Source organism: Lepidochelys olivacea (genome assembly GCF_965140295.1).
Source record: "Lepidochelys olivacea isolate rLepOli2 genome assembly, chromosome: 1".
NCBI lineage: Eukaryota > Metazoa > Chordata > Testudines > Cheloniidae > Lepidochelys > Lepidochelys olivacea.
In genome coordinates, this window is record NC_140411.1 from 78713342 (window position 1) to 78730891 (window position 17550).

Consider the following 17550-nt stretch of genomic DNA (forward strand, 5'->3'; position numbering starts at 1 on the left):
TTCTGCATGTAAAGAGAGATTTTTTTTTCACTTCAGTTTATTCTACTAGTTCAGTTCAACTACAACTAGTTCAAAGTTAAGACCAAGTGGAATTTGAAAAAGCAGGAAAGCTTGTTTTCGTCATCCAATCTACTAGTAAAAACTAGGTTCTAAAATCTTGAAGGACTTGGTGACTAGAAATAATTAATTCCGTTCACTAACTACAGATCTTTCTTTGTTTAAGAAATCAGGTAGTTTTAAATTCCAAATATGTTCTGATAAACTTTTTACAACACTTTTTTCCTTGTGGTTCCAGCACATTTAAGCTAGTTTTATTTAATAAATAAATGTTAAATGCTGTTTTAGTGCATTTTAATTGATTTTGAATTTCCATCCAAATAGAACTTGACACAAATTGCAGAAAATCATCATCATCATCTAGTAAATAAGAAATACATCATTTGCCATTTTTTAAAATAATTAAAAATGTGAATATTAAGAATCTGAATAATTGTATGTTAAGCTATATAATTGCTTAAATGAAAGTGTACAGATATAGAGTATCCTTCTGGTTAACTAAAAGAAGCACCAAATGTAGTGCAAAGTTCATAGGTTCATAGATTCCAGAACACTATATTTAGAGCAAATCAACATGTTTTAATGGTTGTAAACCAACCTTTCTTTATGAATAAAACATAAAGTGCAAAAATTACTAAAATCTATTATCTAAATCAAAGTTTCCTGCATGTTAATTTACATTTTGATTAAAACTGGTGATTTAAATCACTTTGATTTAAATCAATCCACCCCTGATTGAATTGAAAATTCCTGACTCTGAACATTCCTCTGTGATCAGTAAATATCTGTGAAACCTATTGGCAAAGTGTATTGTTCATTCTTCTCTTGTTGTAGGTCCACATACAGGATGACAATCTACTACTACAAGCAGTTAGCTCAAGTAGCGGTGGATCTGAAGGTTCCAACCCCGCTGATGAACCATGTGAGTGCTAATGAGATGCCACATGATGGAACTTCTGTTGTTTCAATTTGCTTTTTTAAAAGCCTAGGAAATTACACACAAACCTACCTTCTCCCTCCACTATTTAAATGAATGTCAAGGGTGCAAAGTCAAGTACTTAAAAGTTAGGAAATGCCAGAATTAAGTGTATGCATTATAATACAGTCTTTTATTACATGATCACATACTAGTTTTATCATGGGACTCCTTCATTCAGTGCACAGGTTAGACAATGTTCCGGGGAAGAGTCAATGTTCTGTACTAAAGGAGGCTGCTATTTGTAGGACATCAGCCTTGTTTACTGCAGAAGTTAGAAAATGACAGGGAATTGTTGAAAGAAAAAGGATGAATTAAAAAAATTTTAAAAAAAATGAATGCCACCCTGGAGAACAGGTTTCTATCCCTGCATCTGCCATAGAGTTCCTATATAATGTTGACAAGGCTCTTAAACTAAACTATTCACAGGTGGCCATTAATTATATGTTCTTCATTTTATGTATGCCCAACTTGATATCTCTGGGCTGAGCGCCCCAACTACACCTCAAGTTAATGGAAGCTGAGCTTTGAATAGATAAAGTGCTAAGAAAAACTGGAGTGCTCTAAAAAATCACACACCATTGTATCAAATGGGGAACCCAAAACTAGTGTACGCTTAGGCTACAGCTACACTAGAGTTTACAGGGGTGCAGCTGTGCTGCTGTAGGCTCTCTAATATAGACTCTCTAAGCTGACAGGAGAGAGCTGTCCCATCCGCTTAACTACCTCCATCTCTGTGAGCGGCAGAAGCTATGTTGGCAAGAGAAGCTCTCCCAAGGACACAGCACTATGCACACCAGCGCGTACGTCAGTAACTTATGTCACTCTGAGGGGTGATTTATTCACTCCCTTGAGTGACACAAGTTATTCTGACATAAGCTAGTATAGTATAGACAGAGCCTAAAACTTTATGTTCCTCAGCTCGCCATCTCTATAATGGGGATAATATAACCCCTTCACCTCACGGGGGAGTTGTGAAGGTAAATCTGTGAAGCACTCAGATACTATATTGATGAGCATGACAGAGAAGCCCCATGAGGAAATAAACAATACTGCCTCCACAACAGGTTTTGAATAGTGTGCAGTAAGTAAGATATGGGGTCACATGTTGCAAAATGAGGATAACATAAAATATTGAATACCTGCTCTCTGAATAAGCACTCTCCATCCTGTACAGTGAATGAGGCAAGGGTTCAATGGAAAATACAGATTTTGATCATGTTAAAGACTGTATCATAATGCATACACACAACAGGGCCCAATTTTACTTCCACATGCAACTTTAACTGTGGCATTTCCTAACTTTTGAGTGCTTGACTTTGCAACCACAACTTTTAACAGTTTTTTGTGTGTAATATGCATATACATTTCTGTAAGGACTTCCTGTCTGTTTTAAATTTGTTTGAACTTGTTTTATTAATTTAAGCTTTCTTGCCTTTTGAACATAATGCCAATGCCTTCTTTGTGGAAAGTTTGCCACAACCCTTTAGGAGTTAGAAAAAGTGATTAAAATACAGACAAAAAGATGTCAAATGATATAGTTATGATGATTGACTTTAAAAGGCAAAATAAAGGCAATTTAGAGAGAGACTACTGCAGCTAATCATTTTAGGCTTGCCTTTGAAAAATACACCTTCATTTAAACAAATTGAAAACAAATGCTACTTCTGTTGTTTAGTATTCATGTTGGTAGAGTTAGCTTACTGACTATAGGATGACATTATAACATAAATGCTACCTTCAGAATTTGTTCTTTACTAATATCTTGCTGTTTGCAATATATATATATATATATATATGTATTTAGCTTCACAGAGGAAGTAATATGGCTCCCTTTAGTATTCCAAGTATAAATTTACTCAGCAGATTTGTTTTATTAAAATGCAAATAATGGGATATGGAACATTTGGCAAATGAAAAATCCAAGAGGGGAATACACAGTTTTATTTATTGTTAATGTTTGGAGTAGCTTATTGAAACACACTTTGCAGTAACTGCCACTGAATATTAGCTATGAAGTTCTCATCACACCTTGAATATTACCCATAGGTTAATCCAGGTTTTCACTGGTATGGTTAAAAGGCTCAGAGTGTTTCAAATATACCTTAAGAAACATTATTATCCTAGATGTGACTATGCACATTCACAAAAAATGAATTCAGTGTGGCTAAGATTCAATCCAGCATAGTTTCAAATTAATTATTCCTCTTCACTTGCTTTATATAAACAGAATTGACCTGTTAATTTAAAGAAAATCTATCAGCACAGAATGAATTCTCTCTTATAAACAAGCAAGATGAACTTGACCTTGTTTGAACTTGTTTTGATGTGGTCCAGATGGTAGGCTACATGCTTGAATAACAGGCTAAAGTGGAGGAAAAACTCATATAGTAAGATCTAGATTTATAGCCTTTTGCAAATGCCTACCTTGTATTGTCCTTTCAGCATCTGTTCTGCCCCCGCTGCGGTCAGCTTCTATCTCTGGGGTCAGAGAGTCTAGAAGCACAGAAAGGTAAGACTGACACATATTTTATTTAACTCCTGTAGCCTTTTTTACAACCTGTTACTCCAATGCTGAATTACAATACAATCAACCTTTGTCCCTTTTTTTTTAATGTTGAACAATGCCTGGAGGCCAGGAAATTTTTTTTCTAGACTGGGAAGATTAATGAGGAATAGATTTTTAAGCAGTGAGAAAAGCAAAGAATTGACTTCTCAAGCTAATAATGTAAAATTGTTCTAGTTTGGGCATTCTCTCCAGTGAAGTAATATTTGCTCACACACACTGTACAAAAAAAGCATCACAACAACTAGAGAAGCAATGAAATGGAGGAAAGCAAAAGGTAATTTTTCCCTGTTGCATCACAAAAATAATTGTGACCAACATAACAACTGATTTCACAACTTGAATTGAGGGTTAATTACAGAGAAGCAAAAAGCTGACTTCTTACCATTTAGGGCCCTGAGACTGTCTGTTGAAGTTGCCTGTTTCAATGTCTGTTCTGCTTGTTCCCGCCGCTTAGTCTCAAATTCAAGCGCTTCCTGCAATTTCCTCTTTGCCTTCTTTTCTTTCTTTAACCTTTTCTGAATTATTGCTGGGGGAGAAAAATCAGTGCATTCACATTTGGTTCTGAGATTTTGGCTACACAGTTACTACTTATTATGGGTTCCTAAAAATAATATAGCTGGGTCACTATCATCTGTCTCCTCCCTTACCACTGATGCCCTCCCCACCCCAAGAAAGAGGGTGTGTAACACACTGAACCTAAATTCTGCACTGAAGCACCCTGATCTTTGTTGCATGTCAGCAATGGGATAAAAAATCTAACTGACTTCAAGATCCTGTAGTGAAGTGGAAATTAGGTAACTGTTTGAAACGTATGAAAAAACAGAAACAAAATAAAGGGTACTATGAAATTAAACATTAAGATCCCAATCCTAGGAGCCCTCCACACCTTCAGCTGGAGCTCTGCATGTGATGGGCTTACAGAATTAGACCTTAAAAGTACCACACAATCAACACTTTTACATAGAATTCAATAAAAATCCTCATTTTCTCAATGTTTCTAACCAGCTCACATTCCCAGAGTTTAAAACCAGTGTGCCACAGAACTCAGGGAGCCTGATACTGGAACTGAGGTCCCAGTTGCAGCAGAGTAAGGTGCAATGAGTTCTGTTTACCAGTCCAAGCTACAACAAACCTCTGAAGAAGTTGAGAACAGTTCTGCAACACTCTATATCTTGTGCAGCATCAACTACACAGTACCATTTTTAGTATATACCACTAATACATGAGAATAGATTTATCATCTTATGATATTGAAAATCTGAGCTAAATACATCTTGCGTAGTTTAATGGTTTTAATATTTTCATTATAAATAGTTTGCAAGTGCCTTTCAAACATCATGGCTGACACAGTGTAGATGTGACCATAGCAGACAGAGACAGAATTAGCAAAGTCTTATTGTGTAGTTACTCATAAAAGTGATATTATCCTGGTTTTACTACCTGATCAAACACTACACCCAGAGGAGTGACTAACTGGATAACATACAGATTGGAAGGATAGGGTACAGTAAACAAGACAAAGAAAATAGCGTCACTGCATTATATACAGCAGCAGCTCAGTTAACTGATGTTCCCAGAGACACCTACAATATTTAGATCAGTGGGGATAAAGTAAACATAGGTTTCTGTCACATTAACCCAATCAACAATAGGTAGACATTAGAGGAGGTTGCCTAACACTGAAGATCAAAAAAATTCCTTCCTGACCCCACATGAGGTGATCAGTTAGACCCAGAGCATGTGAGCAAGAAACAGCCAACCAAGCACTGAGAGGGAGAATGATCAATACTCTGGCTGTCCATGTCCAAAATCTCATCTTCAGCTGTAGTCATCTCTGATGCTTCAAAGGAAAGAGACCAAAAATATCCCCCAGAATACACCCTGAGGTAAAAATCCCTTCCTGCCCCCTCCAGGTGACTGAAGCCCCAAAGCATGAGTATTAGAAACATAAGATATAAACAGGAAGTGAGACCCTACTGTCAAAACCAACCCCATCATACAAGAGCACTTATAAAACTGTTCTGTTCTGTCTTAAAACCAGGTATGTTGTTTACCTCCACAACTCCTGTTGGAGGCTGTTCTAGCACCTCACCCCTCTGATGGTGAGAAACCGCCTTGTAAATTCCAGCCTGATTTTTTTCATGACCAGCTTATACCCATTGGCTCTTGTACCAACACCATTCTTCAGCTTGAGTAGGTTTCACTCTCAGTGTTGTTTACTCCCTGATGTATTTCTAGAGAGCAATCATATCTCCTCATCCTTAGGTCCAGCTTCTTATACCAGGTGAAATAATGTCATTAGAGTGGTACAAAGTAGAAGAGTATGCAGTGCACAGTGCTGACAATACAAGTCATTTTTTTCATTACCTGGCACAAAATCAGGGCCTATCATGTAGTTTTCCTCAGTGTCTAACTTTGGAGAAATCACTTAACCCCTCTGCTGTGCCTGAGTTTGCCTATCTGTAAAACAGGTATACTATCTACCTCACAGAGGTGTCATGAGGCATAGCACTGGCTAGTGTTTATAAAAAATATTTGAGATCCACTAAAAAAAGAGACCTATTTAGTATTAGTCCTGTAATTGTATTAATTGAATTAATATGCCAGTCAATAGTCACAGTGAAGATTCTATGCACACTCATGATTATTATTAATAGTTATTGCCTACAATTATTTATTCTCCTCTGTTTAAAAGGGAAATTCATGGTGTAATAGTTGCACCCTCTAGTGGAAAGAGGCATGAAATAAGATTACAGTGATACTAATGGGATTCACAAAAACAACAAGGAGTCCTTAAAGACTAACATGGGATTCAATTTAGCTCAAGGTATAAAAATACTGATTTTGAATCCAAGTGTCCTCCGTTCAAGCTGCTTCAAAGAGATTTCTTATTTTATCAGCTGTAAGTGACAGAGGAGGAGAAAGAGCTGGGGGTATTGGTCCATAATAGGATGACTAGGTTCCGCCAGTATGATACAGCCATGAACAAAGCTAATGCAAACATAGGATGCATCAGGCAAGATGTTTCCAGTAGAGACAGGGAAGTATTCTTACCATTATGCAAGTCACTGGTTAGACCTCATCAAAAACACTGTGTGCATTTTTGGTCTCCCATGTTTAAGAAAGATGAATTCAAATTGGAACAGATGCAGAGAAGGGGTACTAGGATGATCAGAGGAATGGAGAACCTGCCTTAAAAAAGGAGACTTAAGGAGCTTGCCTTACTTAGCCTGATTAAATGAAAACTGAGGGGGAGACATGATTGCTCTCTATAAACACATCAGAAAGATAAATACAGGGGAAGAGTTATCTAAGTTAAGGGTCAATGTTGACACAAGAACAAATGGATGTAAACTGACCATCAATAAGTTTAGACTTGAAATTAGACAAAGGTTTCCCAACCATCAGAGCAGCAAAGTTCTGGAACAGCCTTCCAAAGGGAGCAATGGGATAAAAAACCTAACTAACTTCAAGACTGAACGTGATAAGTTTATGGAAGAGATGAGAAAATGAGACTGCCTACAATGGCATACGGCTAATCCATGACTGCTATTAGCAACTATCTCCAATTGCTGAAGATGAGGGAAGACTCTGTTGCTACTGAAAATTCTTTCTCAGGAATCTGGTGGATGGGTTTTGCCTACATGCTTGAAGTCTAACTGATCGCCATATTTGACATCAGCAAGGAATTTTCCTCCAGGTCAGGATGGCAGAGACCCTGGAGATTTTTTGCCTTCCTCTGTAGCCTGGGGCATGAGACACTTCTTGGTTTGAACGATAGTAAAGAGTAGATTATCTGTAACTTGAAGTCTTTAAATCAAGATTTGAGGACCTCAGTAACTCAGCCAGAGGTTATGGGCCTACGACAGGAGGCGCTGGATGAGGTACTGTGGCCTGCAATGTGCAGAAGGTCAGAATAGATTATCATGATGGTCCTTCTTGCTTTAAAGTCTAGGATTCTGTCTATATTGCAATAAAACCTTAATTATATGTAGAAACAAAAGGGATTCAAGCAAAGAGTTGAAAACTGGGAGGGTCCTGAGTACAAAGCCCGCTGTGCAAAATTAGGGAAGTCACATAGCTTCCTCTATAAAATGAGGTAAAAGAAGGGTTTTGCTCAAAACTAGGTTCTAATATATTAGAATTAAACTTGGATAAATAAATTATAAAGAGGTTATGTCTGCTTATAAAAAAAAACTCAGAACATTTCTAAAATACCTCTGTTCTTCTGTTCCACAGCCAGCTGTTTTTCCAGAGTTTCCCTCAGTTCTCGTTCCCTGAACAACTCCATCTTCAGCTCCGTCTTTTCCATCTGGACCTGTTTCTCTTGAGCTCTGGCATTGTCTATCGCAACCTTTAATAGGCCCTGTTCAAAGATGAAGTTGAACATTGCAAAGTTTGGGAATGTAAAACAGCAGACATAATAAATGAACTTCTTTTGTATTTTCTTGATTAGATATGAGAGATTTTAAATAAAAAAATAATCCTGCTGCCAGGTCACGGTTATATGGGTGCACATAACAGCTTAATAAGCCTTCCTATTATCATCAGCACCTTTTTTACTGAAACACATTCAAACAGGCAGACAAGCTATATGTAAAAACACATGGGGCCAAATTTTCAAAGGCACTCAACACATCCTTTGTGTGTACAACTCTTGATAAAGGTTATAGAGCTAGATTTATTCTTCCTGAAGATTAAAATGTAACTGCGTCAGCCCACAGCAGTGAGGGGCACCATTCCCAAAGGGGAAGTTGACTCAATGTTCCCTTTGGCTTTTCTTCCAGAAAGTGGCTTCTTTAATTTCTGCAATAACCTCCATATAAGCTGACCTGATGGGAGCTCTAGTAGGGATGTAATGAAGCAGCACATCACCCATACACCCTGCTCATTACTGTTATTATTAATAATAATTATATGTATTAAAATAGCCCAGTTGAGATCAGGTCCTGATTGTACTAAGCATTCTATAGACACATAGTGAGAGACAGTACCTGTCCCAAAGAGCCAACTCCCTGGCCAGGCAAAGGACAAACTGCAAGCTTGGTCCGCTAGCTTTTCCATTGTCAGAGTCTATCAAGACCTCCTTCAAATCCCTCTTTTAAACACATTTTAACAGTCCATCCCATTTTCTTCTCAATGCTCCTCATACCCACTCTTACCTAAACTGTTGTCTCATGTCTTGTCTAATTCAGGGCCTAATCCCTCATGGTATTATTGCACTCAACTCCCACTGAAATCTGCAAGTGTTGAGAAAGCTCAGCACTTAATGGGAGGTCCTCCAATTGTAAAGTTCTCATAGTAGGGAACCTGATGCACTTTATGGGAATGTATGTTATGTTATTTGTGCACACACATTTGTTTAGGCACAAATGCAGGCCACATTTTGAAAATTCCTATCAACCTAAAGATAAAATTGCATAAAAATATGTTTAAAAGTTGTAACAGTCCACTTGAAAAGAAGTTAAAACCATTCAAAAATAATCTACAAGATAATTATGATTGTACTGTTAAATTTGGAAGCTACCAAACAAAACTCTATTGGACTAAATATAAAACTACATAGGAATGTTCAAAATTAAGTACAGTTTAAAATAAAACAAACAAACAAACAAATAAAGTATTACTAATAGTAATAATAAACCCTTTCTAGAGTCTAATTTTTAATTTTTTAACATATATCTGGAATTTTTTCCCAATTTTTTAAAACAAGTAATCATTTTTCCTTCAGACAACCAGTTTTCACATGAAGGACACTTCTAGACCAATGAAAAATTCAAATGAGGCAATAAACAAGAGGTTTGGGGTTTTTTTGGATCCACGTTCTCCTCTTACTTCAGCAAACAGTTGAAATCTAGAATATTCCTAATTCCTCCCGTTTATCTCCGCCTAGAACATGCAAATCACTCACATCACTCATAAGTCCAAATCAGGTGAACTTATACAAAAGTTCCTTATCTGATGAGGTTCAATAAGGATAAGTGCAGAGTCCTGCACTTAGGATGGAAGAACCCAATGCACAGCTACAGACTAGGGACCGAATGGCTAGGCAGCAGTTCTGCGGAAAACGACCTAGGGGTGACAGTGGACGAGAAGCTCAATATGAGTCAGCAGTGTGCCCTTGTTGCCAAGAAGGCCAATGGCATTTTGGGATGTATAAGTAGGGGCATAGCGAGCAGATCGAGGGACGTGATCGTCCCCCTCTATTCGACACTGGTGTCATCTGGAGTACTGTGTTCAGTTTTGGGCCCCACACTACAAGAAGGATGTGGATAAATTGGAGAGAGTCCAGCGAAGGGCAACAAAAATGATTAGGGGTCTGGAACACATGACTTATGAGGAGAGGCTGAGGGAACTGGGATTGTTTAGTCTGCGGGAGAGAAGAATGAGGGGAGATTTGATAGCTGCTTTCAACTACCTGAGAGGTGGTTCCAGAGAGGATGGTTCTAGACTATTCTCAGTGGTAGAAGAGGACAGGGCAAGGAGTAATGGTCTCAAGTTGCAGTGGGGGAGGTTTAGGTTGGATATTAGGAAAAACTTTTTCACTAGGAGGGTGGTGAAACACTGGAATGCGTTGCCTAGGGAGGTGGTGGAATCTCCTTCCTTAGAAGTTTTTAAGTTCAGGCTTGACAAAGCCCTGGCTGGGATGATTTAATTGGGGATTGGTCCTGCTTTTGAGCAGGGGGTTGAACTAGATGACCTCCTGAGGTCCCTTCCAACCCTGATATTCTATGATTCTATGATTCTATGAAAAGGTCTCCCCTTGATGCAAAATAAATAGACAAAGAATTTCTAAGGTGCAGACAACTCTCTCCCTCACTGTGACAATTCATCTTGTTTAACAATAAAATCTAGCAGCAAAGGCAACTGCCATCTTTACTCAATTCAGCAACATTCATGTACATGTTTCTTCTTCATCAGGAACAAACAATTAGTATCAAATGAAAGAGATCATTACATCAAGTGCCCTTTTAGATCACCCCAATTAAAACTTTAGTTTAGCTGTATTTTAATTCTAAGAAACCAAATTCTAATTTTCTGCTCTGATTGCTCTTGTTGACTTATCTTTGAAAGATGTACTGTCAGTGCAAAGCCTAGAGATTATTTAGCAAGATGCCAATGTTGGCACCACTTAATGTGTTGATTGGTTGTATTATCCGTAGCAGTTTAAAATAAATTACTATTACACTATCATTGTCCTTGGCTGACAAAACACAATATTTTGGTGTTCTTTAAATATGAAACAATCATTATGAATAAACAAGGAGAATAACGCTAAATTGTCACGCTGATTGTGTAATTTTATATTAAGAACCTGTGCAAAATATGAAGCTGCTAAGAGCATATTACATTTACACTGAATTTCTGCATCACACCTCTCCCCGACTCCCCCCCCCCCCCACGCTGGCTGCTAATGTATCTAATCGCAATACATTACTTTTTGCTGCTGATTATGTCTGGAAAATATTAGCTTCTTTTGGAGCCAAGACCCACTAGGGACTACTTATAAGCTATACAAAATTAAGTTCCATTTTTAGAAGTTAAATTAGTGCACATCAGTAGGCATCCAATGTGAACAAAAATCTGCACTGGAGCCAAACTGCTGCATATGCAAAAGTGCTGCTGCTGCCAATGACAGTTTTAATGCAAAAATATCGGAAACATTCAATGTCTGCCTTTATTCAATGCAGCACGGGGCTGGGAAAGGCAACTAATCAGTACTGTATCTAAAAATCATCAAAACGCCTTGGAGCCAACAACTGTAATAGTAATTTCAGAGTTGTGTGGAATCCTGTGAATTCTCCCAGTGGTTCATCTGCAAAAGACTACACAAAATAAAATATGCCCACCTTGTATTTGCTATGGGTAATCCTCTAGCCTGACAAATATCAATGGGATGCCAATTACAATGTGAAATACAGTGAAACACAAGACATGACTTAAAATATTTTTCTTTAGGGAAGGCCAGTTATTATGGAGGTTGGATAATGATAATTGTAGCGAACATGTTCAGGTTTCAAATTTGTTTTTAATACAGTATGGAGGTAGTGAGGATAAACTGGAGCAAGACTTCTAACATAGAGTACAATTCTTCCCCTTTAGGCTACTGTTAATAAATTTTCTAACTTTAATGTAAAAATGCTAAGTGTTCACAAATAATTGCCTTTTCTCCCTGGTGATTTATAAGCCACCACTATTTGGTTTAATTTTTTAAAAATATTTCCCAGTGATAAATTCTTCAAGAAAAATGCTCCAACAAAAATTACTAGTTTAGGTTTCTTTCCTTTTCTAACTAATATGATCCTATCGGACAACTGAGTACATCATCTTGCAAGGACAGGCTACAGTTCACATAATATATATTGACCATAGTTTTAAGCCATAAGGCCAAAGTCACCCATTATTGTTTTTCAGAAAGCACTAATATTGTGTTATCAATTCTGAAGCTGGCATAAACAAAATTATATTACTCTTAAAAATAACACCCTCTTAGTAGAAACTGAAAGGCATGCTCTTTGTATCTATACTCAGATCTGCTATGTTTTTAATCTAATGTATCTGTCTTAGGATTAAATATGACACAATTACATGAGAGCACAATTCAGACAACCCACTAAATGATGGAAAATATAAAGTTGGAGCGTATACTCCATTCTGAACTTGTGGCATTGAGCATAGAGGTGTGTGAGCACCTGAGACTTTATACTGACACACGTGATTGTAGCAGAGGCTGGGTGAAGACAGTGAACAATTTCTTCAAAGAACTTTGCTCCTTTTTTAGTCTGCAAATTATCCATGAACAGACCTTGATTTTTACATGATTGTTCATTATTAAACATTATCCGCTGAATGATTTACAAAACATATATCTGCCGTTGGATTGCTTGCTAACTATTCAACATGACTAATGCTTTGGGTATTGACTATTTGTAATTCACTGTTCACTCTGTTTGATTAGTCACCTAAGTCACATGACATTTTTTTCTGTGCTCTTTCAATAGATGACATGCAAAAGAGCTTTCTTTGAATAACTCCAGCATGAATACATTGGCAAATGCATATTCGTACAAGTAAATGTGATTTTCCCTTTCCATTAATATCCTTGTGAAGAAAATTTCACTCTTTTGAATTTTGCACAAAGCAAACAAAAAGGGCTGCAAAAGCTGCTGAAGCAAAGCTGTGGCTTTTGTTTGATGTAATGCTTGCAAATATTTTTCTGTAATATTGACTCATATTTATTTGCAGTGCAGAAAACTTCCAGGTGTATCACCAGTCTTTTATTTTGTTTTCATAAGTGAGTTTATCTTGCAATCTTCTCTTAGATTTCTATTTTAATTGTATCAAGAGAATATTTAAAAGCCATTTTGCTCATCTTTAAAATGGATTCTTATCAACAAGAGTGCTACTGTATGCTACAGTTACAATCAAAAGTACTAAATACGGGGTGCAGAATCAGATCCTAAAGCTCAAAATAATATTACTATCACTGAAGATTATTACAATATTGTAATACAGCATTGCTCTGTGGCCATGTCACTTAATTTAACTTTCAAAACATAGTTTCTAGTGCTTTTAGTTGTGGAGGTATCCGTCTGAATGTGAACTGATGAAGTGCTGTCTTCCTATTTCTATACACCAAGGGAAAAACATTAGCTATGACAGAGGAGTGAACTTCCCCATTCATTACAATGGGATGGTTACTCTGGCACCCAATTAGAAATTTAAACATCAGCATTAATTTTCCTGAGTATAATATCAGCAAAAGCATCACACTCCTATGCTTTATTTGGTGTGTTTGATTCATTTGAAAAGATTGACATCAGAGGAGTGAGGTTACACATTTAAAGATCAAAATAATGGAATGTTCTACGTAATATTTTTGGATAAATCCTCACCCCTTGGACTGGCCCCTTTGCATGGCTTCTCAGAAAAGTTGCCCATGCCCACAGTAGGCATCTGGGGATTTCCTGGTGTAGGAGATATGGTGGAGGGGTAGGCCCTGTCTGTGATTCCTGAATGTGTAACAATAAAAGATTCATTGAGGCAGGGCTAGGATAGAACCATGGTGACTCTGAATTATGATTCCAGGATCAAGGGAGTACAGATGTGAGTTAAATCATATTATCCCACCCCCACCCTCAATCCTGAAACAAATGTTGCTTAGCTGCACACAATGATTTTTCCCATGTATTCATTTATTGTTGATGGTCCTTAACATTGGGATTGGAGAGGGAGGACAAGAGAAAAGATCATTCTGGGAGGGTTGAGGGATCCCTATAAGAATAGAAACATGAAAAACAAAATGAAAAAGTATCAGAGGGGAAGCCATATTAGTCTGTATCCACAAAAACAACGAGGAGTACTTGAGTTTTTTGCCCACAAAAGCTTATGCCCAAATAAATCTGTTAGATCTCTGACATATATGATGACATATATGATGGCCTGGTATCAAAGGTTTTATTTGCATGAGTTTGGGATGGCTTCACTACTCACAAGCGGTGAAGCACTAAGAAGGTTATGTAGAAGGGATTATGTCTTCCTACGTCTTTGTACGGTGCTTAGAACAATGGGGCATGTTATTGTTTATTTTATTATTGCTATAGCTATTTATTGTTTGCATTACAGCACTACCTCTTCAGAACTGAGCCCTTTTGTTCTAGGTGGTGTATACACATGCAAGTAATTTATAAGAAGAAAACACTAAGAAAAATGTAACTTTTTTTGTTAATTCTTCCACAATGATGCAAATAATTAAACATTTTATTTATGTTTCTGTAAGTATTTTGCAAGACCTAAAAAGACAAAACAAGATTAAAAATAAAGCTGCAGATTTAGAGACACAGGAAAAAACAAGTCTGCAAACTTCAGTGGCTGCTTTGATGAGTAGGCCTACCTTGCATTCATTTAAAATTATGGGCCAGTAGAGCTGCACTGATTTACATCAACTGAGGGTTTGGCCTGTTTCTTTAAGTGTAATATAGAAAACCTGCGTTCAGTTCCCTAGTCTCTAAACCCCTGTCTACAATACAATAATCACTGAGCTAGGAAATTACTTTTAAATATGTTTTCAGTAGCATACTTGCCACCACCATGGACAGAATATTACATAATTAAAATGAATTTTAGGCAGTAACTTAATCTTGATAATGGATTTTCAGAACCATTCATACTTTTTGTATGGAGGTGGCAAATATATGCTAACTGAAAATTGCTGTTTTTTTTAATGGTTTCCTACTGGTGCATTTTGGGTAGTGTAAATCTAATACCTAGCTCTTAAAAAGCGCTTTTCATCAGTATATCGAAAAGCAAGATCTTTATAAAGGAGGGAAGCATCATTTTCCCCATTTTCCAGATTGGAAAACAGAGGTCTAGACAGATGAAGTGACTTGTCTGAGCTCACCTAGCAGAGCAGTAGCAGAATCAAGAAAAGAACCCAGTTCTCCTGAGACTATCCATTAGGCTGGCCATGTTGCCTGTACACTGTGTAGCCAAGGATTAAACCTGGAGAAAATGGAAGGGTGCCTCTGCCAGTGGGGTGAATGAGAGAGCTGATCAAATCCAAAAGAAGTCATATTCAGCCTTCTTAGGATAATAAACTGTTTGACATAATGTGGGGATTGGACATAAAAAGTAGGGTCCCAGAATAGGAAAAGACCTGAACAAAAGTCTGGATTCTTTGCATTGTGGGTTTTTTGTACCAGTCTACCACGGGTAACAACAAGTAAAATAATCTGAATTCTGCATTTTCTGAAAGACAAATCTGAATGTATTCTCAGAAAATCAATCCCTGCTCATATATCATAAAGTAGTACAACACTCTCATATTCAATCACCAGATCAGCTAACCTGTTGATACTGAATGCTTTACTCATTAGTTTGCTGTCTAAAGACATCAGGCACACACATTAATTAAAAAAAAAAGTTACTAAGAATTTTACTATACATCAATGCTCAACTCGAATATTTATTCTCTGTATTTATTTGTTGCCTATTTTTACTTACTGTGTGTCTTAGCCTGAAACAAAAGAAGTACACTCTTTTCACTCTTTGCAACTTTGTTAAATATATTTACCTTGTATTATAGAAATATTTTTTTTCTGTTTTATTAAGTGTAGTAGGCTCCAAACTCAAAAATACCATGTTTCACATAACTGCACACTCAAATAATTCATGTGCAAGTAATAACACTTAGCTCTTATATAAAACACTTTTCATCCATAGACTTCAACACGTCTCAAAGGAGGGTAAGTATCATCATTCCCACTTTACAGATTGGATAACTGAGGCACAATAGTGAAATGAGCTGCCCAAGGTCATATAACAGATCAGTGGTAGTCCCAGAAGTAGAATCCAGATTTCCTGACTCCTAAACCTGGACCCAGTCTTCTGGATTATGCTGCTTCTTAAAAGCATTTTAACCAACATCCTCTCAGTACAACATCTGTGGATTATAGTGAAAGAAGGCATCCTCCCCCACAAATCGTGGACTGGCAATGGAGCTGCTCCATAGCCACTATTCCAGTGTAAAGATAGAAGTAGTTTCTGCTATGCATATGCAGGGGAAAGGACCAGAGGAGATGCATAGCAGTGTGAGAAACTGCCTGGCTTTTGCCCTTTTGTATTTCTACTGACCAACTGTGTGTTGATGCACAGTGAGGGGCTGGCCATAAGCCGGAACTCCTGCCTCTTGGGCCTTCCCATGAATGTGCTCAGGATTTTCCCCTTTTTGTCAAAGACCTCTGCTTCCACTTTTTTATGTCTAGTGTGATGGGGCAAGGCCAGATGGCTATAGGAAAGTAGTGAGAAACAGGTATGTTAGCCCCCCGCTAAACAAATCTCTGTTACCATGGTAACCAAATGGCCATTGTTCCAGGTTAATCAAGACACCTCTGGCCAATTAAGATCCTTCCGGAAAGCAGTGGAGACAGCTAGGTTGATTGGGATACCTGAAGCCAATCAGGGGCTGGCTGAAACTAGTTGAAAGCCTCCCATTTACACAGGTGGGGGGGCAGGGGTGTGTGTGTCAGGAGCTGTAGAAGCGAGCCATGCTGCTGGAGAAACAGAGCAGTACAAACCTTATCAGGCACAACAAAGGTGGACCTGAGGTAAGGGTGACAAAGATATTGAGGAAGTGGGGGGCTGCTGTGGGGAAGTGGCCCAGGGAATCGTACTTGTCCTGTTTCCAAAAAGTCAGCTACCAAGAGCTGCTACTATCAGGGTCCCTGGGCTGGAGCCTGGGGTAGAGGGCGGGCCTGGGGTCCCCCCTCCCCGACTAATCACTGAGACTGGGAGACAACATAGACTGTGTGAGGGAGGATAACTCTTCCTCACCTCCCTTGCTGGCTTATGATGAAAATGGCTCAGTAGGCTGTGAGCCTTGCCTCTAGAGAGAGAAGGGCTATGTGGAGGGTCACAGTGAGCCTCTGGGGCTAGCATAATCTGCCAGGAAGTGCGGGACCCACTGAGACAAGATTGGAGCTTTGTCACACTAGCCATGTCTGTGTGTATATTTATACAGCTATATACCTGCATTACAGATGCAAGGTTTAGAGGCAGATCTGAATTCCCTGGGGGTGTTCAGATATAGAGTTTTAGTCTGATCACCTGCCACTCCCCTAGGTGTTTACTAGTAGAGTAAAAACTAAGATAACCCTTATTAGTGAGATGAGATAATAAATTAATAGATTTCCTACATTTCAAAAGGCAAGCCAAAGCCTTAAGTCCCATTAACTTCAGTGAGACTAGTTACAGAAGTAGCATTGCTATAGACTTTGGTGATGAAAATACAATTAATTTTCTCTGTATTTGCAGTGGATGGTGCATTAGTAAAAGAAATGTGATGAAAGATTATATGTGGAGGTTTGTTGCTGTGCATACAAAGTACAGCTGGAATGAGCATAATAAAGCTGTACTTTCCTGCACTGCCATTTTGCTGCTGCATGTGATG

General features: G+C 38.0%; 1 protein-coding gene across 9 annotated transcripts in view; it reads right to left on the minus strand.

The window, feature by feature from the left end:
• DACH1 (dachshund family transcription factor 1) overlaps positions 1–17550 on the minus strand; it is a 462414-nt gene that overhangs the window by 42988 nt on the left and 401876 nt on the right. For all 9 annotated transcript variants that reach the window (XM_084613154.1, XM_084613156.1, XM_084613162.1 and 6 more), the window contains 3 exons: positions 7821–7968; positions 3985–4128; positions 3461–3529 (listed from right to left, as the gene is read on the minus strand). In XM_084613154.1, the coding sequence (XP_084469280.1) occupies positions 3461–3529; positions 3985–4128; positions 7821–7968 (361 nt within the window). The remainder of the gene's footprint in view (positions 1–3460; positions 3530–3984; positions 4129–7820; positions 7969–17550) is intronic.